This window comes from Eufriesea mexicana, unplaced genomic scaffold, assembly GCF_001483705.2.
Source record: "Eufriesea mexicana isolate 0111107269 unplaced genomic scaffold, ASM148370v2 scaffold8777, whole genome shotgun sequence".
Lineage (NCBI taxonomy): Eukaryota > Metazoa > Arthropoda > Insecta > Hymenoptera > Apidae > Eufriesea > Eufriesea mexicana.
In genome coordinates, this window is record NW_016916521.1 from 247861 (window position 1) to 272774 (window position 24914).

Sequence of the window (24914 nt, forward strand, 5' to 3'; positions counted from 1 at the left end):
ATGGTTTGCAAAAGACGATTAGAACATTTAAAAGAACATGCTAATACTGCACCAAGTGTTGTGAATCAATGGCGGAGACAAAGGCTTGACAGAATGTTGATAGAATATTTCCTTCGTAAAGGCTATTATACAACTGCGACTAAGTTAGCAGACAGTAGTGAGCTTAGAGATCTAACAAATATAGGTTTGTTACATGTTAATATTACTTGATATTTTATATAGAATATATTGATATTATTTATTTTATTTCATAATTTTAGATGTTTTTATGGTATCAAGAGAGGTTGAAACATCTTTAGCAAATCATGAAACGGCAAGGTGTGTTGGTTGGTGCTACGACAATCGATCTAAGTTAAGAAAATTAGGAAGTACTATGGAATTTAATCTACGTGTACAAGAATTTATAGAATTAGTAAGACAAGATAGAAGGCTCGATGCTGTCAAGCATGCTAGGAAATGTTTTACAAATTATGATGATATTCAGTTACATGAAATTCAGTGCTGTATGGGACAATTAGCATTTCCAGCTAATACATCTCTTAGTCCATATAAAAATCTATTAGATGAAAAAAGGTAATTATATTCTTTGTAAAAATTATACTTGCATACATTTTTTCAAATCTAGTCATATTTATAATATATAATATTTACAGATGGGATAGATTAATCGAGCAATTTAGACATGAAAATTATAGACTTTTCCAATTGGCAAGTCAGAGTGTTTTTACTGTAGCATTACAAGCTGGTTTATCAGCATTAAAAACACCTCAATGTTATAGTGCAAACAAAGAAGGCAGAAATCCAAATTGTCCAGTATGCAATGAAGCTCTTAATGAATTAGCTGTTCCATTGCCTTTTGCTCATTGTTCACAATCCAGACTTGTTTGCAGTATTAGTGGAAAACCGTTAAATGAATATAATCAACCAATGATGATGCCAAATGGATATGTATATGGAGAACAAGTGAGTAAATGAATTTATCTTGTAAAACATATGATTATCTATTCATTAAATTAATTTTATACATTTTACTTTAGGCACTGGAAAAAATGGCTCAAGAAAATAATGGTACTGTAATTTGTCCAAAAACCAAAGAAGTGTTTCCGTACAAAAAAATAGAAAAAGTGTATGTTATGTAAAAACTACTGATTCAGATACAGAACCTGTATTATATACAGTGCATCTTTCACATTCTAACTCGGAATATTTACTGTTTAATACTCTATACTGACATTAACAAAGGGAATAACTTCTATTTTTAAGGAAATATTTTTTTGCAAATTTTATTTGTGATCACCTACTAGAATAAAATGTGATACAAACCAATAATGTGTGTTATGGAAAACGTTCTAGTTTTTCGATATAAAAGGATATACAAATTATTATGATAATGTAGTTGATTATTAAATATGAAATCAGATTTTTGTTCTTACTCATTTATTTAACATCATCTCTACAATAAATCGAACAATTAAAACAATTCCATAAATCTACGTTTCAAGACGTATTTTATAACCATGAGCTTTGTAAGTATATTACAATGATTCATATTTATATTCATACTTTGCATGCCCAAACACTTTAACATAATAATGGTAAAATTTATGTTAATATTGTTATTTAACATTGTTATTTATGTTAACATATAATTTGACTGCTACTTTGCTATGTGATTCTCTATGATTTCATTTTTATATAAAAACAGATCTACCATCATTTAATCATTTTTTCAAGTGAATAATTGTATTAACACCTTAATGAAGAAAGCCTAATCTATCTAATGATATGCATTAAGCAATTTTGGATAAAACATGTCCACAAGTGAATCAATATAAAAATATCCCTTCTATGCTCTATTAGCTTTAAATTCAATGATTTTCCATTCATTGGTTTTACTGAATTTTATTTATAATTTATTGTCTGAATTGCTTTATGCGGAAGATTGTCCTTCTAGGAATTCGGATTCTATATTTTAGAATAAAATTTGTGGTCAACTTGGGATACAATATTTGAGGTAATTTAAGGTTTTCCATTAGCAAAATTTGCTTATGTTTATGAATATATGATTCTAAATAGTTTAGCTGAGTATAATTTAATAATGTATAGGAATATTAGTTATTGTATATGTGAATCAATAGAAATAGAGTAAACAGTATTATAAACATTAAAATAGCATAGCTCACAAGATGTATACAATAAAGATGCATATTCGTAAATGTCACATGTAAATACACGTGGAAGCACTTAGACAGTATTAACAGACCTTACTAAGTGTATTCAAACATAAGTTCATATTTAATGATGTGTACCTTTCTATATTTTTTTGTAATGAAAATTACATGTGTAAATATATGTATATATACATATGAGCTAATATATGTAATCAAATTTTTTAAGAGTAATTACCATTAATTTTGTGATTTATTACATATAATCTCGAATTTATTACAATTAGGAATAAAAATTAAATAATAAGATAGTATACATCATTTACAAAACATTTAACAAAAACATTTCCACTCAATGTAAAATATATAAAATCTCATACAATTACGATAAAATTTGAGTACATGTATAAGTAAATAAATATATTTCGTAAGTATACAAAATAAATATTATACTGAAGTTTTATTGAGCTTATTACACATGCAATTTTATGTTTACATGTTCAGTTATACACACTGTCTTAGTCTTCTTCTGAACATACAGTATATTGATTAAACAGAAGGATATTGAAATACATAGTATTACATACTATAAAAATATCTTTAAATACAAAAAAAGTTAACAATCATTACAGATACAGAACATAAGAAGTAAAACAGATTATTGTCTTGATTCATATTGAGATTAATGTTAATCAGATCAAAGTCTTTATATCTTATATAACACCACGAATGGTTTTAAAAGATATTCATTTTCTAATATTCTGATAATTGTAACTATTAGTTACACATCATATAAAAAAAAGTAATGTAAAGTTCGTATATCAAAATATATAACAAGTAAAATTTATATTTTATAATAATATTTGTACAAATAACACAACCCATTAATTACTGAAAGTGAGAATATAACTGTATAAAACATAATAAAATAATTAATCTATGAAAAATTATTTCATGTAAAACATTTCTATAATTTGAAAAGGAAAGAAAGAAGTGTGTTCTTCAAATGCATGTGTTTTTCAAATGCATGTGTATGTGTGTATATTTTAACAATACTAGTATTTTAATTTATTCATTACAATTAGCACATTACTGAGCACTTAAAGAAGAAGAAAGTGATTTTTCATTTCAATATCTTTATCGTCCAAATAGTATATAGCTCAGTCATAAATTTTATTAAATTGGTAGTACGAAAAGTTAACAATCCAGTCTTATCATAAATTTGGTCTATGTAAATAACAATTGTTAAATGTACAGATTTTTTATGTGCTTATTTTAGTGGCTCTGAGTGAACTCATGAATGTGAAAAACCTAATAATATATGAATATTAAGGCTTTTTGGTCCAATTTAGTAGCAATAGTTACATTGGGGCAATAATTGAACATTAATATCGTTAATATGAACTTGGTGTATTAATAAATTTCTATTCTTTGCTTCAAATTTTAAACAGTTCATTATGAAATATTAGATTGTTTTGAATAACACGAACTTTTTTTTTTCTTTTTTAAGATATTGCTTAACATTCGTATTATTTTTTCTTTTCTTTCTTTTTATTTTTATATTATAACAAAACAATTTATAGTATTTCAAATATGAATCAAACAAATAAAAATTATTAACACGTTATTTTGTAAAACTATCATATAATGACATATTTATTTTCAGCGTCATCCCCTTATCGTGCTGAAAAATCTATTAAATTCATTTGGTATTGTAAATAGTGCAATGTCAAAATTAGATTATACTCTATGCTGATGAATTCTGATCTTATTTTTTTTTTTCTTCTTGTGCTCTTCTTTTGATTCTCCTATTAAATGAATGTCTTTAAATATAGATTAATACCTTATCATTGAATCCTGTATACATTAAGATATTCCAAATGACATATTTGCTACTACACTGGGCAAGACCATACTAAACAATATTCCAGTAAAAATTCCTGTAATTAATGAAGCTGCCCCAAACATACCAGCTGTTGTCATATATTGAGACTCAACCATACTAAAATTACAAATATTCAATTTTTAATATCAAAAATAAGGAAAGCAATTCTTTTTGTTGAATAAATCTTACCTCGGGCAATACATCATTGATAAAGAAGAAAAGTAGCCACTACTTATTCCCATCGTAACGGCGATTAAAAAATAAACCCAATCATTATTAATATATACTGGTAATACTCTTGATATACCTTTTGGCTTGTAATTACACAATAAAAACAATGGTATATACAAAATGCGTAAAAATACTGGGATCACTAAATATTTTTTACTAGGCTACAAGAATAAAAAAGTAATGATTGGGAGATTAATGTATACATTTACTATTTAACAAATCTTTTAAAAAAAAATGTACTCACCCACTGAACGAATGATGCGATTGAACTACCAGTTAGAGCGGCAATGTTAAACGTGAGAAAACACATGACAGTAGTGTAATAATCTGATGGAACTATAAAGTTAGGATCCGACTGTACTATGTCGGATTGAACAGATGGGAACAAAGAGAGAGTTATAAAAAATATAAAAAATGTATTGAAACATTGAGGAAAACATTGTTTTAATATCTTCCAATAAGGCGGTGTGTCATGTTTATCTCTTGTATTATTTTCTAATTGTCTTTTATTTATTCCTTTCTGATGTAATAATTCACGGTGTCGGTAAAATCTCTATAATCAATAATGATTTATGTCAAATATTATGCATAACTTATGATAAAACATTCAAGAAAATTATAAATCTTACATTTATTGGAAGTGCAAAATAAGTATCAAAACATGCAAGAAGAATAAACAAAGCTGTTATAAAGTAATATATCGCGGCAGTCCGAGTATTTGGTGCCATATATTGAGCAAGAAAGTTAATTAATGCTGTAAATGTCCCACTTATATTCTGAAAGTAACATATAAATAATGTATCTCAAAATGTACATGTTACATAATGTTTTGATTATAAAATTGTAGAAGTTGATATTTACCGTGCCTAAAATAACAGCCCCTGTGTACTCTGTGGGTAACTTTGCCACCATACCAAACACAGAGTTTTGGTAAATTCCATTAGCAGCTGAAAATGATACAATAAATAATAACTATTGTAAAAATAAGTCTTGCTAAAAAAAATGTAATATTAAGTAAAAATATTGATTGTACTTTAAAATCTCATTCTGATTTGCAATATAATTATAATTTATTTAAAATATTATATAAATGGCTATTATTTTAGAATCTCTACAAAAATAATTTTATCTTACTGTTTAATATAACAACAGAAATCATGGTAATCCAGAAAAAGACACCTGGCCAAACAGATGTATCAACCATTGCCAAAATAACAGTACATACAAATATTAAAACCTGTACGAAGATGCTCCATACTATACGTGTTGTTAAATTGCCACTAAAAAAATTAAAAATTTATCTTTAGATTTAAATACTTGTTCTTCATAAAATTTAAATTTATTCCATAGATTATATGATACATAGAAAACAAGTTTTTGAAAGATATTGAAAAAAAAAAACATATATGTAAGATATTAGATTAAAATTATTAAAAATATACACACCCAAATTGTATAAATACATTTAACCAATTAAATAGTAGATTTGGTATTTGTGATGCAAATGCTAAGTATGGAAGAAAATTTGTATCATAGCCTGTTTTAATCCCTGTATACTCCCTGGATAATTTGTAATTAACAAAATACTAAAAGAATAATCAAATTGATTAAAAATTTATAACCTATGTAAATTTAATTACAAAAAAGTAAAAAAAAAATATACTTTAAGAAATCATACATTTTTTGCTGTTATGAACATATTCCATGGCATCAAGATACCAATTCCATGAAGTATCATTATGCAGAATACTATTCTTAATCTAAAATTATATAAATAAGCAATTGAAAACAAAATTTATTGTGAATTATATTAAAAGTGTAAAATTATATTTACCTATCTTTTGGAGGATTTAATTCAAGGTCTGCTTGATCCATTGTAACTCCTTTAAAATTTAATTCATCATCAGGTCTACCTGTACCTTCCCAACCAGGAGAAAGACGCACAGGCTCAGTACCTACAACAGAAGATTCAATTATTCAGTATGATTTATATAAAATATACACATAAATTTGATATGACTCAATAATCAAAACTTAAAAATATGAATAAAATTTGAATATAAAATTTTAACAAAAAAACACGAATTTTGAATATTTTGTATACTTAAAAAAATAACTTTTATAATGTACTTTAAAAGTCATGAAGGAAAATAAACTATTTTATATCAATTTCTTGGTAAACTTAATAAATTACACAATTAAAAGCAATTACAAGTTTACAAAAAGTTATAGGATTTCAATGTTCTCTTTGTATAATAATCTAATAATAATTAATACTTTAATTTATATATGAAAACAATTTAAATTTATAACAAATATTAAATCATTTTACAAAATAAATACGAATAAAACACACACCAATGTTATAATGTAAAAACTAACATTCAAGACTAGTGAAGCTTCACTACCAAGAGACCGGTTTGATTGAGTATTGTGATGGAAATAAAAGAAAAAGATGTATACTTCCAAGAAGGGTAGAGTTCTTAGTACTTAAACACTATTGTGAAGTTAAAGTAATAAAGATTTAAAAACAAAGAAAGAGATACAGCGATAGAAAAAAATATATACCTTTAGCGGATATGATGCGTATTTCATTTGTATCTTTCAACAAAGTTTGTTCTTCGGGACCCACGTTGAATTCCTTCTTTGTGTAACTGTTCGCCATTTTTCTGTAGTTTTCAAACTTAAATCAAATTAAAGACTGCGCAATACACTTCACAATTAATGCACTTCACGTGTTACTTATGTAAGTGAAGAGGAATTGTCAATGGTTGTTTCTTTTAAATATGATTTCTGTTTAGTCAAGCGGACGGATATTGTACAAAATGCAAATAGTCGTCGGAAAATTTGAACACAAGAAAGTATTTAATCAACATTTGTAAAGTTTTCTCAATTACTCTTGGATATCATTTTGAGAGGAAAGGTTCAATAAGCTTGATATTAATATCACTGCATGTCCACTAGTTAAGGCGTTAGAGTTATGAATAGAACTGTTCCCCAACGTGTACGACGTACCATCTTTCTGCTTTATTTTTATAGGTTAAGATAAGATAAGGTTAGAGTTCGACAAGTTACTTCCACCCTGCGCGGAGATTCACGAACTAGTTCGAGATGTTGAGATACGCGCGCACATTTATGATATTTAAATCAATAAACAAAAAAAATTGCATGACAAATCCAACTGGCATGACTAATATAAGACAATTGCTCCTTAATTGATGTACTTAAGCTAGAACTTTATTGAATATCTATGTTCAGAATGCAAGTTACTCGTGTTCTTAAAAATACTGCAACTTTTTACTTAATTTAAAAGTTTAAAAACTTACAATTTTTTTATAGATATACGAATAAATGAAAACAAAATAATAGAATTTTTCCTTTATATCTAGACATAATATTACATTGTTGTTTTATTTTTAGATAATTTTAATACACTATTATATTTTTATATATGTCATTTTCTAGATAGTTGTGTATAATTTTTTATAAACTCTTATATTAACTCCAAACTTCAACTTGATATCGATTTTTATTTTTTAATTGTTGAACAAAACTTTCTGTTTCTTCCTCAGTTGATTTGGTCATTTCTTTGATTAAATTAACAAATTCTTTATGAACGCAATTTGGCATATTTTTAGAATTACCTGCTAGATAAATGTTGCCATTTTTATTAAGAAATTCCCAACACAGATGCTTTTGATTATTTATGATATGTTGTACATATCTGAAATATTTATAGACTACTAGTTACATAAGACATAAATTTTAATAATTAAATAATTTACATTATTTAAATTTATTCTAAAATATATATCTAAAGTGTTTTAACTTACACTTTGTGTTCTTGATCCCTGGAAAATGCACAAAATAAATTTAAGCCCTTCTTCAGTGATAAATGTTCAAAATCATCTTTACAATGATAATCTTTTTCCTTATATCTACAGCCAAAAAAGAGAACACAGTCACTTAAATTATCATTCAATGCACATTTATCTAAAAGAACTGAACGGAATGGTGCGACTCCTGTTCCAGGACCAATGAATATCATTGGCTTGTCATATTCAAATTTAAATATTCCTTTTTGAATCCAAAATATTATCTTATCATCTTTTACTAAACTTGCTAACCAATTGGAACACAATCCATATCTTGGTTCTAGTAGCTTTGTTTTATATTTTACTACAGCCACTAGAAGATGAATTTCATTTCCAGTAGCTCTTAAGCTTGAAGCTATGCTGAAAGCTCGAGGTTTTATGGGAGTCATAATTTCAAATAATAATTTTAAATTTAATTTACTAGTTGTATGAGGAAAATCTGCTAGTAACTCTAAAATATTTCTTCTTGGCCTATTAATGTAATTGTATAGTTCTTCTTGACCATTTGCTGTTGTAAATTCATATAACTTTTCCTTTTCTAATTCATTTTCACTGATAAAAGATAATACTTGTATAGTAGATCTGCGTGGTTTAAAATTTAAATCCCAATACTGTTCTACAATTTGATATAAAGTTAGAGTTTGACATAGAACAGTAGGTACTTTAATTTCCTTTTTAGTTATTTGTATCAACATGTTTGGATTCAACTGCACATTATTATCATTTAATATTTTAAAAAATTTCTCAACTTGCTTCTGAGAATTCTTGGGTCTAATGTATACTACATCTCCAGGTTGATAATTAATGTTATCTGATTTAAGTTTAATTAATCTAACATCTTGAAAATGATCTTGTGCAGTAGTTCTTATATTTTCAGTGACTGTACCCACTTTCACTTCATTATTTATAAATACTTCTTTCATGAAAATATCATAATTTAAGTAATATTTATTATTCATGGAATTTTTATCTACTTCAGAAATATGAAATCTTTCAATTATATCATTTTGATTACTAATCAAATCCATTGTGGAAATACCAAATGTATGTGTAACTTTCATCCACATTTCTTCTAGCCAAGGATCAACAATAGCGTCTATTCCTAAATCATGTTGATCATCTGCTAGTCCAATAGACAGCAATTCCTTTGCACCTAGTTGCATTAATCTTTTACTTAGTTTTTTTGCTGCAAAATTAAATTTCTGATAAGAACTATCACCTAAACCTAATATTCCACACTTTAAATTAATAAGTAATGTTGTTGGTAGATTTTTTCGTAACAGAAATCTCCAAAATTGTCTCATATTATTAGGCGGATCTCCTTGGCCTGTTGTTGCAACTACAAATACTATCATTTCTTCAGAATCTAGGTCTTGAATATCATAATCATTCATTGCTGAAACACTACTTTTTAACCTTTTCCTGAAATGAAACCAAGGGGTAATCTGTATAGAAAAAATTGCCTACATTAACGTTTTAATTATGCTATAAAATAGCAATGATAAATTTCATAATTAATAATTCTAAACTTTCTAATTGCGAAAGAATATATATTTCTTATACATGCATATATATTAAAGGAAGGATAATAACAAAACCTTTTGGCACTTTTCCAAATTTGTTCAGCCACATCTTGTGCAGTACCTGTCTCACTGCCGTATAATATTGTAATTTTCATAATGTTTCTTTTCGTGAAAAAGTTTTGAGTGCAAATTTTCTGGAAAAAGTTGTATTGTGACGCAAGATACCGCTATGTTACTAATTTTCCTTACTAATGCATCGTGACGTCACTGGTTGTTTAGCAGACGATACCTAAGGAAACAAGTTTTATGAATGGGGTATGTAAACAGTAAAAGTAAAAAGAATTGTTTTCTTCCGCGTTAAATGTATTTCACATATGGCAATGGTCTTACTCAATCAAATGTCAAGGATAGATGTCTAGGCTAGGCCCCATTTGGCGCTTGGCCCATGATATTTATAAATAAAAAATAGCTTCCCGTGTATGTTGCGTGAACAAATGGTTTATTGTGAACATTATATATCTTAATAATGATACTCAAGAATTACTTTTACAGCATCTATACTTCGGTAAATTTACGTACTTTTTAATGTTAAACGTAGTCAAATATTCTAAAATTTGTACAAGTGTCAAAAGCGAAAGCAAGAAAAGTTTGTAGTGCGGCTTAAAAACCGGAAGCTGACATGATACTGTCAGTGTAACCATAATACAAAGTGTTTGAAACTATTTACGATATTTTACGACGAAATTATTTATGTGCGGCCTTTAAACATCTTTATGGATGAATTAATTTAAAAGATATGAATGCGTGTGGTTAAGGCGACTGCTAATGAATCGCGTGACGTAACTGCGTGAAATGTCGACTTTTTACAGATGAGGCGACGTTGGTAACACTGATATCTGTTTGCGAATGATTGTCAAAACCTATTTTCTCAACGAAGTCCGCAGTTTTGCATGCCAGTTCGTAGGAAAACATCATGACTGCGTTCGATTCGTAGAAAGGAAAGAGGCGCAAAGTGCAGCCGCGAGAAAGATAGCGCATCTGTTTTTGAAGAGTGAGTGAGTGCAGAGAAAGGTTTCTCGTCTCGTTTCGCTCGTCGCGTTTCACCCGTTCGACGAGTGACGTGCCTCGGGTCTTCGTCGGTGGGGAAGAAGATTACTTCGATTTTAATGTAAAGGGAGAAGACGCGGGCTTTCGTCTTCAGGAAAAATCTATTACGCGATCGTGTCTTAACCTTTCCTATTGTTAAATGCGATTAAAGTGGGCTGCTGGCCGTAGTGTGTGATTTCTGCGATCCACGACTGTCCTCACGTCACTTTCGCAGCAATCGACCGATGCTTAGTACTTCAATGGAGCTTATTCGCGCGTGACAGCAACTTTTGGGACACCAGGCTCAACTTTTGCCAGGTAGCCCCAATTTCGATCTACCACGTGTATAAGCTTTGCTTTGTTTCGGAAATTATGTTCACATTTCTCCTTGACGCGACGCTTGCACGACATAAAAGCGCTCAGAGGTCAGTCACATTTTAAACTTCGGTTATAGTTTACCGCGTTTTAGTTTTGAAACGCTTCGTCTCGCCGAAGAATTCAATATCATGCTTTCCTAGAAACGTTCGTTCGCACATTGTCATTATTCTTACATGTATATTATTTATATGTGATTGATATTCATTTGATGTAAATAACTTGGCTCTTAATGAGTTTGTTACTTTATATTATTTGTGAATGTAAACCCTTTGTTAAGGTTACAAAATGATTTGCGTTAATAAAGTCGATACTTGTTTTTGTTTAATGATACACTTGTTTGTTTGTAAATGTCATATTCTTTTTCATTAGTCATACCTTTTCTTTTTTCCTTTTCAGATTTTGGTGGCTGTCTACATTTACATTACTGTGGCAGCTTTTATTTTCTTACATACGATCAACATGTTTACCACATGACATGAACTTCAATCTATGACAAGTACATAATATCATTAATATTTATGGAAATTACCTTTGCGTCACATTTTATGACACAAAATATGAGAAATTTTATTACTACATGCAATAACAATTTAACAAGTATTTAAATGTAACTTTTGACACCACATTTATGCTTTATAAATACTTTTAAGTAGTGTATAAACATCACATTGTCTATGCATTGAAGACAATAGTATTTATACAATAAAGGGCCATATAGAGAAAATGAATAACAGGCTTGAAGAACAGGAGTCAAAATGGACATGTGAATATTGTACATATGAGAATTGGCCTTCATCATTGAAATGCACAATGTGCAGAGGTGCCAAGCCGTTATTAGGGGAGGATATTTATCGCCTACGAGATCCAAGTCCACAAAGGTCTGGATCCAATGTTGCATCTGGTCCAGTAACTCATTTAAGTCCAACAGATTTTTACAATCTTAGTTCTCAAAATGTACCATTGGGAAAGTGGTCTTGTGCAATGTGTACCTATCTTAATTACCAGAATACCACACGTTGTGTTCAGTGTGGAAATAGAAAACCTACAGGTCTTAATCAGTCAATACACTCCATAGCTTCAAATTTGCATGAACACCTAGCACCTCTTAGGCTAGCAGATCCACTGCCAAACTCAGGATCAAATCCTCCTCCAATAAATTTACATCCAGAAAGATATTATAACTTACAAGCAAATTTACATCCTGAGAAGTGGTCTTGTCTTGTATGTACTTATGAAAATTGGCCAAAAGCCACAAAGTGTGTGATGTGTGGTAATCCTAAAGAAAAAGATAGAAGAGAAAGAACAACAAATAATATGGGTATTATTTTACCAAGCCCAGAAAGAGATCATAGTCAACGTAACTTACCTTCTCCACCTCATGCACCATATATTCATCAAACTCAGAGGGATGAGAATTTGGCTGTGGGACGAAGGTAAATTTATTCTTTATGTTTACTTGAGAATGATCAATGATTAATAAAAATTTCATCAGTAGAATTAGTAAAAAATATTGTCATTTAAATGTATTATAAGTTTTCTTATATTGTAGGAATTCACATAGATATCCTGATAGCAGAAATGACAATTTGTCAACTCCTCAATCCCCTAATAATTGTGACTATGAGCGTAGACTAAAACAATTAAGGCGTCATACTGATTGGTGCTGGTTAAATGCGTGTCTTGGCATTGTTGAAGGTGACAATGCTCCTGTTGAAGCTTATTTGGCAAGTGGTGGTGATCCTGCTCGTCAATTGACGCATTCAGAAGTTCTGCTTCTAAATAGAAGTAGTGCTTTTGATGTTGGACATACCTTAGTACATTTAGCTATTAGGTCTGTGGGAAGTAATTTTTGACAAAGGATTTCTTTCAAGCTATTTTAGCTTATTTTATATAATTACATGAGTGTATATATTCTTTGGCGATGTTTCAACTTGTTCATTACACATGTAGCAAAGTAAATCAAATATCATTGAGAAAGACAAAATCTTTAAATTATTCCTTACACAATTTGTTATACTTTTGACAGATTTCAAAGAGAGGATATACTAGCAACATTATTATCACAAATTGAAGGTTCTGGGTCTGGAGTAAAAAGAGTACCAAGTTATGTTGCACCAGATTTGGCTGCTCAAATACGCAGACATGTTACTAATAGTATCCGGTTACGCAAGGGTTCTTTCCCATGTTATTTCGTCACTGATATAGCTACATTTGCTTTGCCTGCTGAGGTTACTATAACATTACAATTCTTTCTTTGGGATATTATGGGATGTTAGAGTTTATTGAAGATATTTATCCCTCTCTCTGTAATGTAAGTTACAGAAATTAAATTTAATTACATAATATTATTTATTAGGTTGAAGATCTACCAAGTATTGTGCAGGAGCAAATGTTGGAAGAGTTATTAGATAAGGAAGCTCAACAACAATTAGAAGGTGGTGGTGGAGAACCACCAGCACTAAATTGGTCTTTAGAAATTACTGAACGTTTAGGAAGTCGCTTACATGCGCTTTGGAATAGATCTGCTGGAGATTGTTTATTAGATTCTGCGATGCAAGCTACATGGGGCGTTTTTGATCGAGATAATGCTTTAAGAAGAGCTCTTGCTGATTCTTTACAACAGGCTGGACAATTGTAAGTAATTTTTATACGTCTTAATTTTTACATTTGCATACATGTTTTTCCTACAAAAATTGCAAAACACTTGCATATTTATCAATTTAGTTTTTATCCTCGATGGAGAGAATATGAAGCATCACAAGCATCTAGAATGTTGGATTTTACATTAGAAGAGACTCAATGGCAAGAAGATTGGGAAAGCTTACTAGCGACAGCTGCTCAACCAGGAAGTGCTCTAGAGCAGTTACACGTGTTTGCGCTTGCCCACATTTTACGACGACCTATTATTGTTTATGGGGTTAAATATGTTAAAAGTTTTAGGGGCGAAGATATAGGTATTTGTTGTATAAGGAATAATTTAAGGTATGATATTATTATGTGCTTAAGTGCAATATTTTTATGTAGGTTATGCAAGATTTGAAGGTGTTTATCTTCCTCTTTTATGGGAACCATCATTTTGTATTCGATCACCTATTGCTTTGGGTTATACGCGTGGTCATTTTACGGCTTTAGTTCCCATTGAACCATACACATCGTCTAGAATACCACCACTTTCTTCTCACGGTGGTGTAGGCTTAGGTGGTGGTAATGGTCCACTTCAGCAGCTGCAAATACAAATGCAGACTACATTCATGCCGCTAATGGACAGAGAACATAAACTTTTACCAATACATTTTTTGAGTCCAGAAGAAGTGGGTCGAGAAGAGTCTATTTTGAAGGAATGGCTTGATGTATGTAGAACTGAGGGTGGTATTCTTGTTGCGCAACAAAAACTACACAAGAGACCCTTATTAGTAGCACAAATGCTAGAAGAATGGTTAAATCATTACCGAAGACTCGCGTAAGTAATTACATATTTTAATAACTTTTGTTTATTTGTTGATTTACGTGTAATTTAAATTATCCATTGTTATTACAGTCAAACTAATAACGCACCTTTTTTGAGACCAGCAATTTTACAAGATTACAGTAGTGATGGAGACACAGAAGATGAATAACAAGGTGCAATTGATTAAGTTTTTAAATTCAGCTGAGAAGACTTTTCTATAATTTTCCTGAAACTAACTGTAACACAAGATCTCAGAGATTCACAATTTCCCGAATATAGCAGAAAAAAGTGTATGAATGTTACGACTCACACATTCATTGGCATTATATCATTTCTGCATGATATTTGTACATTAATATTGGTTATTGAACCATTGAACGTCTAAAATCTCATCAATTCGTACTATTTAATTATACGAGATGTTTATTCATCTTTATGAGTAGTTTGCTGTGTTATTTTATTGTTACTTAATCACGAGACTGCGCAATAAGTAGGTCCGTTGCCAAAGTGCGATTCTGGGTATCAAAGCAGTAAGTTAACGAATTAAATTTTGTTACGGCTAATAGCGTCTCAATTAGAATTAGTTTCTTTCTCGATAAGTTGATTATTATCGAGAATATGTAATATTAATCTTCACAATATGTTTATAACTTAAAAGTTATTAAACTGTTGTGCCCTCAACACTAAAAAGAGTTCCTTCAACCTATAGTGACCTAGGTAAGGTCACAAATCACCTTCCAAAATATCAAGTCTACCTTATCCTCCATCTAAATGCACTCCACCTGAATGCACCAATAGCAAATTCCATATAATGCCAGAACCAATGACAGATTCGTATTCTAATATTCTATATTTACCAATAACGTTAAAATTACCTTTCCAAAATTACTATAAAAATTTGAGAAATGTAAACTGAAGATAGAGTTTTTAGTTTCTAACACTCACGTATAATGAGTGTAAGTTTATAGTTTGACGTAAAGAGGAGAATGTGACACAGCATGTCACTTAATATCAGCAATTCCATTGCAATTTCTCTGAGTTTCTTGGAGTTAAAAACTGGTAGCTTGCAAGCTGAAAATGTTAAGATTCAAAATATGTAGATTTCTGCTTCTCGGACTGATGGATAATCAGTTTCAATATATGTAACTTCATCTAATTTTTTGGTCCTGTAAAACACTCCGATGGATATGGATATTTGCTCCATAAATCACATTTCACTTATAATTGAACAGACTCTGTGTAAACAGCATTATTAATTTGTGTTTCACAAAATTTGAGTAAACTTCGTGTTCTGTTATTATGTTTAACAGGTAAAGGAATTAAGGATAAAAGAATTCACGTTTGTTAATTGAGAACAAACAAATATTTGACGAGGAATGTAAATTAAAAGGTGTATAAAGAGCACTGGTCGCGCTTTTTGTCTGATCATACGTGTGAAAGTACTCAGAGACTCTGGTACAGATCATGTGATTTTTAAAGATAAGTAAACTTAAGGGCCGAAAAAAAAATTTCTGTAATCGTCCTTGGATCATTTGTTAACTCTGAGCTGTGTTAATATTAGTGTAAAAGAGAGACGGCGAAGCCAAATTACAACGATACTTTTCTCTGACTAGAGGCAGGGGCGGAACGTTGTACTTTTCTCGAGGCCGCTTCTGGTATGTGTAAACATAAACAAAGTACCAATTAAATTGTACTTTTTCTTGCGTGAAAGAAGTTGAAGAGAGCATAGGACAAAAATGAGAAGAAGAAGAGAAGAAAGAAAAAGAGGAGGAAGAAGAAGTAAAAGAAGAAGGAGAAAAAGGAGAAGAAGATAAAAGTAACAGCAACATTGTGCGAGTGGATCAATTGTACGCATAGTCATCATGAACGTAGCAGTAAAATAGAACTTTTATAAAACATGAAAAAAGAAAAAGCGAATATGAGAACAGAGAAACAAGTAGTACTATTTAAGTACCAAGTTATATGTCTGGTGTGTGTGAGTGTGTGTGTGTATATATATATACCGTGTATGTATATATATACATATACTGTAATACAAGATATTCGCGAATGGACAAAGATTTAATGGTAACTAGCTCGGCCAAATAATTAACCCTAATCAAAAAAGTACAAAAAATCGAAAGAGGAAAATGATAACGTTTCTTTATGAAAACGTGTTATTATTACACATGTGGTATCGCTTAAAGTTTAGTCTCGTTTTTACTAATTCTAATGTAGCCTCTAGTCCTTTTTAGCACTGTCGGTTTTTCCAATCACTCGCGCAGCGTGTGATTTCATTATTGTGTGATTATTCGAAGGGCTCGATAATGTTCGGATAGAAGAATGTTTCACAAGTCAATTCCAAAAAAATTAAAACGACAAAAAAAGAAAATAAGAACAAATGTTTAATGGAGTAACGTTGTGTCGAAAGAGTAACGATTTTATGGTCATTATTATATTTATATAATTTTTTCTGTTTGTTTCTTTTATTTTTTTCCTTGCCTTGTTATCGTGGATCTCAATGGTGTCGAAACGTAAAAATTTTGTATGTGTTTATAAAAAGAAGAAAAAAGACGTTCTCGGGACACGGCGTTACATGTGGTGGAATTATAATGTAAAAAGAACAAGAAAAAGAAAAAAAAGTGACGCTCTGGTGGTGTATTTTCTTTCCCCCCGTTAACGTGTAAGTGTTTCTCGTTCGTGTTGCCAGAATTTTCTCTTGGCAGGTGATAAAACAGAAGAAAAAAAATATAAAGATTTAAGAATTTAATTGAAAAAGATAGAAGTCTATATTAATATAGAGTATATAAAATAGATTATATTAAATAATATATCGATGTACAATTATTCTAAATGACGATTTATTATTATAATTACTATGATTATCATTATATTATATTATATATTATATTATTATTATTATTACTATAATTATTATTATTTTATTATCATAATCATCATCATCATAATTATCATTATTATCATTATCATCATTAGTATTATTAAATTGGTAACAAGAATCATCGAGTTAGATTAATCAAATTTATGTTACTTCATGCCTTTTGATCTTAACGTGTGAAGTATTTTTAATTAACTGATTATCTGATTATCTAATTATCTGATTTCGAAATCCTTCAAGTCGATCCCTCGATGGAGGAATACTCGTACTTTGAAGTCACGATCTTATTGCTTTTAATCGAATGCTAGAAATAATAAATTTATCGCGTCGAGGGATCAATTTTAATGGACGATCATCGATATTCATATTATCAAATCCCGTAAAAATTTTGGAGTTCATTTTTTGAGTGTCTACCTTCCTATCCTTCTTTTTTCTTTTTTTTTTCTTTTTTTTTCTTTCTTCACGTAAAATTAGACGATATTGTATTAAAACTGTTTCGTCACGAGAATCGTTGACTGTGACTTTATTATAGGAATACCGTTTGTACGTCCGTTGACCAAAACGATCTTTCGATATTGTACATTTTGTTACACGTGCTTAAACGTTTTTAGCGAAAAATCATGCGACTAGCTGTGTGTAATTACAAAGAAAGACAATCCACGGCACATGCTCGTTGTAAATCTAATCGATGTACTTACGTAAGACGAGTGGAAGACTTACGTAAAACAAATATCAAATGCAGCGAATCGCTGTCCTCGTTAATGTTACAATATTCGTTACACCGTTCTTTTAACTTTATTTCCCTCCTCTTCTTTTTCTTCACCGTTATTTGTTTCATCGTACGATCATCATACAAGTCGAGATTGTTCCATTTCTGTTACTGTCACACGGTATTCGATTAACGATACGATATATACGGTTAACAAATCGATGAAATTAAAATTCGGCAACTGCGAATCGCATTGCCATGAACTTACGTTTCACCGTCGTTAGCACACGAAGTTTAAAGAAGTTTCGAACGTCTTCCTATGTATATCGTACTCTGGGATGCATAATCGATACTTCTCGATAGTTACATCGCACTTCGTGACTAAGATGATCGATAACCTCTGTTGCAGTTAAGTTGGCATTTGTCATCGCTGCGAGTATATAATTTCAGAGGAGAGCAAATTGAAATTTCTAGTAATTGAGCAAGCAAATGGTGGTTAGAAGATTTTTGACGAATCAACGCACGATTTATTAATTGTAGCGAGCCTATCTTCGTTTCGATGCATGCGCGCGCTTTATCATATACGTAATTGGCGATATATTGTATCGATAGTACGGTCTTGTAACGAAGTGAGCCTCTCGGGTGTCGTGCCCTTAATTATCCTCGTCGAGTGTACTGAGGGCATGTTTAAACGGAGAACGGTCACGTGGGGGTTAAAAAAAGGAGGAGATAAATATGACGGCTCGATGAGGATTTGCAATTTTAATTTCTATGGAATAAGCTGTCGCGGATTCTTTTGTGTCATATTTCCGTATAAATATGCATGTAAATAGAGTTTATATAATGGTAATGCGTGAATACAGGAGCACTCAATAAACTGGATTATAATAAAGCTTAACGGTGAGAAATTTGTCATTTAGTCGAACCATTAAGTTAATTTCGGCTTTTTCTATTTTCATGTTATTACGAAAATTCGTAGAACGTGACTGATTACAGTTTGAAATTGATTTTTTCAGCTTCACGGGGTGAAATTTTTGAAGTAACCTGTATCTCGAGGCAACGTGTAAATAACGATGACTTTTGGAACACAAATATTTTATTTAACGAGTGTGATCAAATATTGGAGTATTTTAGTATTGTTTATAAATTTAAGGCGATAAATCTACATGATCGAGTTTTTTTCTTTGATTATAAAAAGAAAAATGATTATTATTTATGAACTTGAAAATGTGAAGGAATAATAATTATTTTTTTGAAATTTTACCATAGATTTAAATAGCAATAATTTCTATGAATTTAGTTCTAAATATTTCTTAAAGGCAATTCTCATCGTTCCAATAATTATACAATTATTCTTTCAAATAGTTGGAGGAATATTCCATAAAAATACGTAACCTCTATCGAGTAAATGAATTTGATCATGAAAGGTCTCGTAGAAGCAAAATTCATCGAAATTTCATATCGCATAATTAGAATGTTTCACTGTATTTAATAAATTTCATCGCTATAACAATTTATGATTAGTAATAAGTGCTACTAATTTTGAAACTCGAATTAGGGAGAAAGCTTGTAATTTTAAAAAATTTGACGTATTATAAAAACTGATAATGTTTATAAAGTGCAAACATTTTTCACATACGTATATTAAAAGCCAAACTTTACAATTGAACTCGATATAGAACTACAGATCTAATGTAATGAAAATATATAGATATATATGAAGTGGATTACGTAACGTAACAAGCCTTATTATCTTCGTCATTAATAAACCAATTTCAACAATAAACCCTAGATGTTTTTATCGCTGTATCATTGTATCAGATGAAGAAAAATTCTTTCCAAATTCTCTTTAAATTCGTTACATTTAATCTTTGGACGTAGACCACTTTCATAATTACCAATGCATATCCCAATCCATGAACTCTGCATAACGACGTCTCTTTTAACGAAATTCGATTTTAATTTTTCTAAAAATTAATTTTTTTTTCACCAACTGCGAATTCAAAGAATTTTACTAATTCTAACGTTGAACCTAATTACGTTCAATCCATCGTCGCTACTAGCTCTTATCGTCCAGAGTTGCCGTCGAAACAACCGGAAGCAGCATTTTTGCTCCACCGTGAAACGTCGATTTAATTAAATCCGCGGTTACGTAAGCTTTGGAAACCAGTCGATCTTTCCATGCTCGCCAATCGCGTGTCCACTTCTCCAATGCAGTTTCCTAATTCAGAGTGGCTCTGGAGACCTTCGTAATTACTGTCGTTTTAATGATGGCCCATCGTTCACACCGGCGACCCAATTCCTGAGTGGTCTTCGACCCGTCCTCCTCTGCCTCTCTTCTACTCCCTTCTTTTTCGACTAATGGGATAATTTACTCTGTTTTTCGATTCGCGAACGCAGGGGACTCTTTCGAACCGGTGGGCGTCTCGTTGTCCTCGTGGTTCTCGATCGACGCGGTGCTCGAGATTGTTCAATTAGCGTGATAATTAACCCCTTGCCCTCGGCCCACTTTCACGCATCGCCGATGGTAGACGCGGATTTCAGACGAAAAAGTTATTCCATTAATCACGGCTCATGAAGGTTAGCAGAGCTTGATGTCTTATCAGTAAAGAGTGATCGGGGTAGTGGTTCTCAGCGAGGTAGGAACTGCATGGCCAATTTTGGGATGCACAGTCTAATTTATTTAACCCTATGACTACTGCAGACTTTGAAACGCACCGGTCGTACCACACGGGTAGGAATTCATTTACAATGTCCGCCGAGAACGGCAAAATTTTGGGTAGAGATGCGCCCTCCGTGTCAAAAAAGCAAACTGTGTTGAGCGCTTATATGCGCCCTCCGTGGCAGAGAAGCAAACTGTGTCGAGCGCTTATATGCGTCCTCAATGTCACAAAAGCAAAATTTCTGAGCACGTATACGTGCCCACAGTAGCCAAGGGGTTAAAAAGGTTTAAAAGATTTGTGTATACAGGGTGTTCCAGCAACGGCAGTAAAATCGGGAAGTGGGTGATTCTACGCGAAAAAATAAATCGAAAATAAAGAATAAAATTTTTTCATTCGTCGCTTCGTTATCGAGAAAATCGACTTTGAATATTCATTGAGTACGCGTGCACTTAATTTTGGTAAGTGGGATGGATCATCGGTATACCAGCGCACTCGGTGAATATTCAAAGCCGATTTTCTCGATATCGAAGCTTCGAACGAGAAAATTTTATTCTTTATTTTCCATTTGTTTTTTCACGAAGAATCATCCCCTCTGTGGTTTACAACCGATACTGGTACGTTGATGATCCATGCACCTAAGCTATAGCTAAGTGCACGCGTACTCGGTGAATATTCAAAGCCGATTTTCTCGATAACGAAGCTTCGAATAAGAAAATTTTATTTTTTATTTTCGATTCAATTTTTCACGCAGAATTAGTCACTTCTCGTTCATATTACTGGGACACCCTGTACATATGTATATTGTACTTTATTTCTGTTATTATATTATAATTGTTGCTTTATCCATATATAAAAGGGGTAAGAGTACGTAGGATAAGGATAAAGTTGACACAATGACACAATTTTTCTTGAAATATTTGAAAAGATATTTTCTATTGTTTATTACACTTCAATTTGCAGATTCATTTATATATATGTGGGATTGGAATAAGTACGGCCCTGAAAGAATGCCAAGTGTGTTTGGACTTAGGATGAAAGTGACAGCGTGCAAGCGAATTAACTGCAAAGAATATTTACGGTAGGGTCGAGTGAAAGTTTAGGGTTGCGTCCAGAGTGATTGAAGTACCTGGCCCACGGAGGTGGCGTGGGAAAGGGGCATGATTGGAAAGGAAAGCCTGGGTATGGAAAAGGACAGAATGAATGCTTTAAATAAGGGTGCAAGGGTGCGGGCAGCTCCACTCTCCACGGTTTACACAGTCGTCAGTCATGAACAATCTACAGTCTTTAACCCTTTCGGTACTAGGCGCCACTATAGTGGCTTTCGTGGATGTCATATTCCTGTACGACGCGCCACTATAGTTAATCATCATACAAAAATAATACAATAATTTAATCATCAAACACTTCATTCCAAGGTACTCGTGTAAAGAACAGCATTATCCGTCACACATTGCAGTGCCGTATCATTTACACGTAATTCGCGTTGAACTCTGCCGTACAGAGAAACAGTCCCGCGCAAAATTCAGCCTTGCCTAAGAGGTTAACAGTCTTCAGTCTTTAACCCTTTCGGTACTACAGTCGTCCAGTGGCGGCGGCCATGAAACATTCTCTGGGTACTACCGTCGCCTATTGGCGGCATCCACGAAACGTCACCGATGACTGTCGCGGTCCGAATGAAAAGATTAGTCTCAATCACGCTCGAGATTTCTATGAATACCGCAAAACACGTTTTCGTGGCTTCCAGTGCCGCCACTCTTGTGGGAAACTTCCTCGTACCACGAATGTATAACCTCGGCCAGCTCCTCCGTACCGAAAGGGTTAAATAAGGATGCAAGGGTGCAGGCAGCTCCACTCTCCACAGTCTACACAGTCGTCAGTCATGAACAGTCTTCAGTCTTTAAGAGTTCTTAAGCTAGTGTCTAAGAGTGTGTCAGTAAGAAGTCAGAGTCGAACGTGCCCATAGCGAATCCCTCTCTTTTCATAGCCGCCAATCTACTTGTATTTTATTGTATTCTATTAAGAAGTAAAACAACACTATTTTAGCCAATCCACCCAAACCGATCCCTACATATATGTAGAGTCACACAGTCTCTACTCGCTGGAGAGTACCTCGGAATACTCAGATTCACTGCAGTCTGTATTTTCGATTCGACTCTCAATAACGCGTGACTCTCGCAATCACAACTCTCGGTCTCAACTCTCTCAAGGACTACCTCAACTCTCTAATGACTATCTCAAAACCCTCCTCTATCTTCCAGAGCGGGCCCTTTTAAGCCCGTCTGGAAGGCAAGAGCCTTCCCCAAGGAGGAGAAAGCTCCCTCCACGTAACGCTCTTGGGTGGAAGGGATTCCTCCTTCGGGTTAGGCTCTTCGAAGGGTCACCCACGCCGGGACCCTTCCCGAGAGGTGCCCACGGACGCGTCACCCCCGGTTTACAATGGGGAAAACCGGGGTTGAGCGAGGCTACCTCGCATGGCCTGGCCCCAACTTCCCCAGGCTCGTCTGGCCGCCAGACGCTAACGGGACCTCTATACCTGGGGAAGTGAAAAAATATCCTACATATATACGAGGAATGAAAGTTTCTCAGGATGGAGATGAATTTTGACTTTTGAGGACGGAGATTCGTGGGTTAATCCAAATGATCATACACGAGCAACAACGTTCGAGAAATCAGGAGACCGTGTTTCTCTCGCAGCACATAAATTTCAATCATCTGTCTGCACCGGTAATTTATGCTCGTACCTCTGAGAGGAAACAATTTTGCCCATCGTGTAAATTCGACCTCTTCCTCTTTCAGGTTGCTCGAGTATTTGGCATTCTTCTCGCCGGTGATCGAGGATTTTCATTAATCAGTGGTGAACGGGAGCTCGTAAAATTTCGCAGGATCGGTTGGTTACGTCTTTGTCAGTGGTACCACAACGGGAGACCCAAGTAACCACGAGGATCGAAACGTTCGAGGTTGATGGCTCGAAGGAAATCGATGTCCAGGTCGCGATAAATTCGCTAGACTCGCTCGAAACTCTGCGAGCAATTCGAATTGATAAATGACTCGTGATACGACTGCTACGCCTGCATACATCCATTTTGCATCGAGCTTTTGTCGGAGTTTAACGAGCCTCCATTCAATCTACAGGCCGGGAGAAATTGCGATGGATTCGCTGAATTAGAAATTATAAACTGTTCCGTTCGACGGGAACAAATCATGTCAGGATATCCCTTGGGGAATGAAACGAAGTTTCGTCTTGGAAGAAAAGAGCTCAATCCCGAGCCAGGATCTTAGACTCTGGTGCTTTTCATACTGGAATGTTGTTAGCATTTTTATGAGTGCTAGCAGAATTTAGAAAATGTTCGATACTTGATTATGTACTTGGAGAATTTTTCAAATGTTCGATACTTGATTATGTACTCGGGGTAATTTAAAGATATATTTATCTTTAGCTTCTGTAAAGAAAGAAATAATCGCGTTGAGTTGCAAGTGATGTCTATTTAGTGTGACAGAATTCTAGTAATTATATTTTGCTTATCTACTAATAATCTACTAATGGATTTAATAGATTAGATTTTTATTTATTAATTGACTCAAGTTTGAATTCTTACAGTTTCATTCTCTGTCAATTAATTTATAGTTAATGGTATTGCAAAGACTATTATACTGTATTAATTATTACAATTAATTATTACAATTCTGTACTTACTAATTATTACAATTCTGCAATACTAATATATTATATTTATATATATGATAATAATAGATAGAGATAGGTATTAGGTATTATTTTAATTCATATTATTTTCATTTTATTGGAAGCTTTTTTATTTTACAATTATTTTATTTAACAATCTGAGGTTTATATTTGACATTCTAAGTTAGTCATTTTTGTTTGTCTTAAATTAGATATACTGATTGATTTAATTCAGCTTAAACTCGACAAATAATTGACTTTGAAGTGGGTTGAAAATGGTTCTGTTCTGTTAGTGTACAAAGTACTGATCAAGGTTTTCGGATAGATGAATTTTGATAAATTAGGTTGAAGAGCGAAGAGTGCTTTGGCTAAATCGATCAATCAATCG

General features: G+C 32.3%; 3 protein-coding genes across 6 annotated transcripts in view; 2 read left to right on the forward strand and 1 right to left on the reverse strand.

Annotated features, from left to right (window-relative positions):
- Positions 1–1226, forward strand: part of Kaz (E3 ubiquitin-protein transferase Katazuke) — a 2132-nt gene extending 906 nt beyond the window's left edge. The window contains exons 3-6 of the mRNA XM_017907655.1: positions 1–184; positions 261–573; positions 654–963; positions 1038–1226. The exon at positions 1–184 is cut by the window's left edge and continues 4 nt beyond it. Coding sequence (XP_017763144.1) covers positions 1–184; positions 261–573; positions 654–963; positions 1038–1139 — 909 coding nt within the window. The 3' untranslated portion in view covers positions 1140–1226. The remainder of the gene's footprint in view (positions 185–260; positions 574–653; positions 964–1037) is intronic.
- Positions 1227–3928: 2702 nt separating this feature from the next.
- Positions 3929–9855, reverse strand: LOC108552961 (NADPH-dependent diflavin oxidoreductase 1). The gene is made up of 12 exons (XM_017907673.1): positions 9758–9855; positions 8118–9581; positions 7929–8008; positions 6119–6239; positions 5963–6044; positions 5731–5870; positions 5419–5564; positions 5146–5231; positions 4914–5060; positions 4529–4837; positions 4243–4445; positions 3929–4170 (listed from the first exon to the last, which is right to left on the reverse strand). Exons 1-12 carry the CDS (start codon positions 9835–9837, stop codon positions 4035–4037), a joined length of 2994 nt encoding a protein of 997 aa, XP_017763162.1. The 5' UTR covers positions 9838–9855; the 3' UTR covers positions 3929–4034.
- A 634-nt stretch (positions 9856–10489) lies between these two features.
- trbd (ubiquitin thioesterase trabid) lies at positions 10490–17297 on the forward strand. Of its 4 annotated transcripts, none has more exons than XM_017907672.1 (9): positions 10490–11193; positions 11543–12579; positions 12696–12977; positions 13173–13374; positions 13503–13780; positions 13871–14100; positions 14171–14606; positions 14685–14767; positions 15905–17297. In XM_017907672.1, the coding sequence occupies exons 2-8, from the start codon at positions 11870–11872 to the stop codon at positions 14761–14763; spliced, it is 2217 nt and encodes a 738-aa protein (XP_017763161.1). In that variant the 5' UTR covers positions 10490–11193; positions 11543–11869; the 3' UTR covers positions 14764–14767; positions 15905–17297. The 4 variants fall into 4 exon arrangements, with proteins under 4 accessions (XP_017763161.1, XP_017763160.1, XP_017763158.1 ...); XM_017907671.1 differs by having other exon boundaries at positions 11543–11642; positions 11800–12579; positions 14685–17297; XM_017907669.1 differs by having other exon boundaries at positions 14685–17297.
- Positions 17298–24914: the final 7617 nt, after the last annotated feature.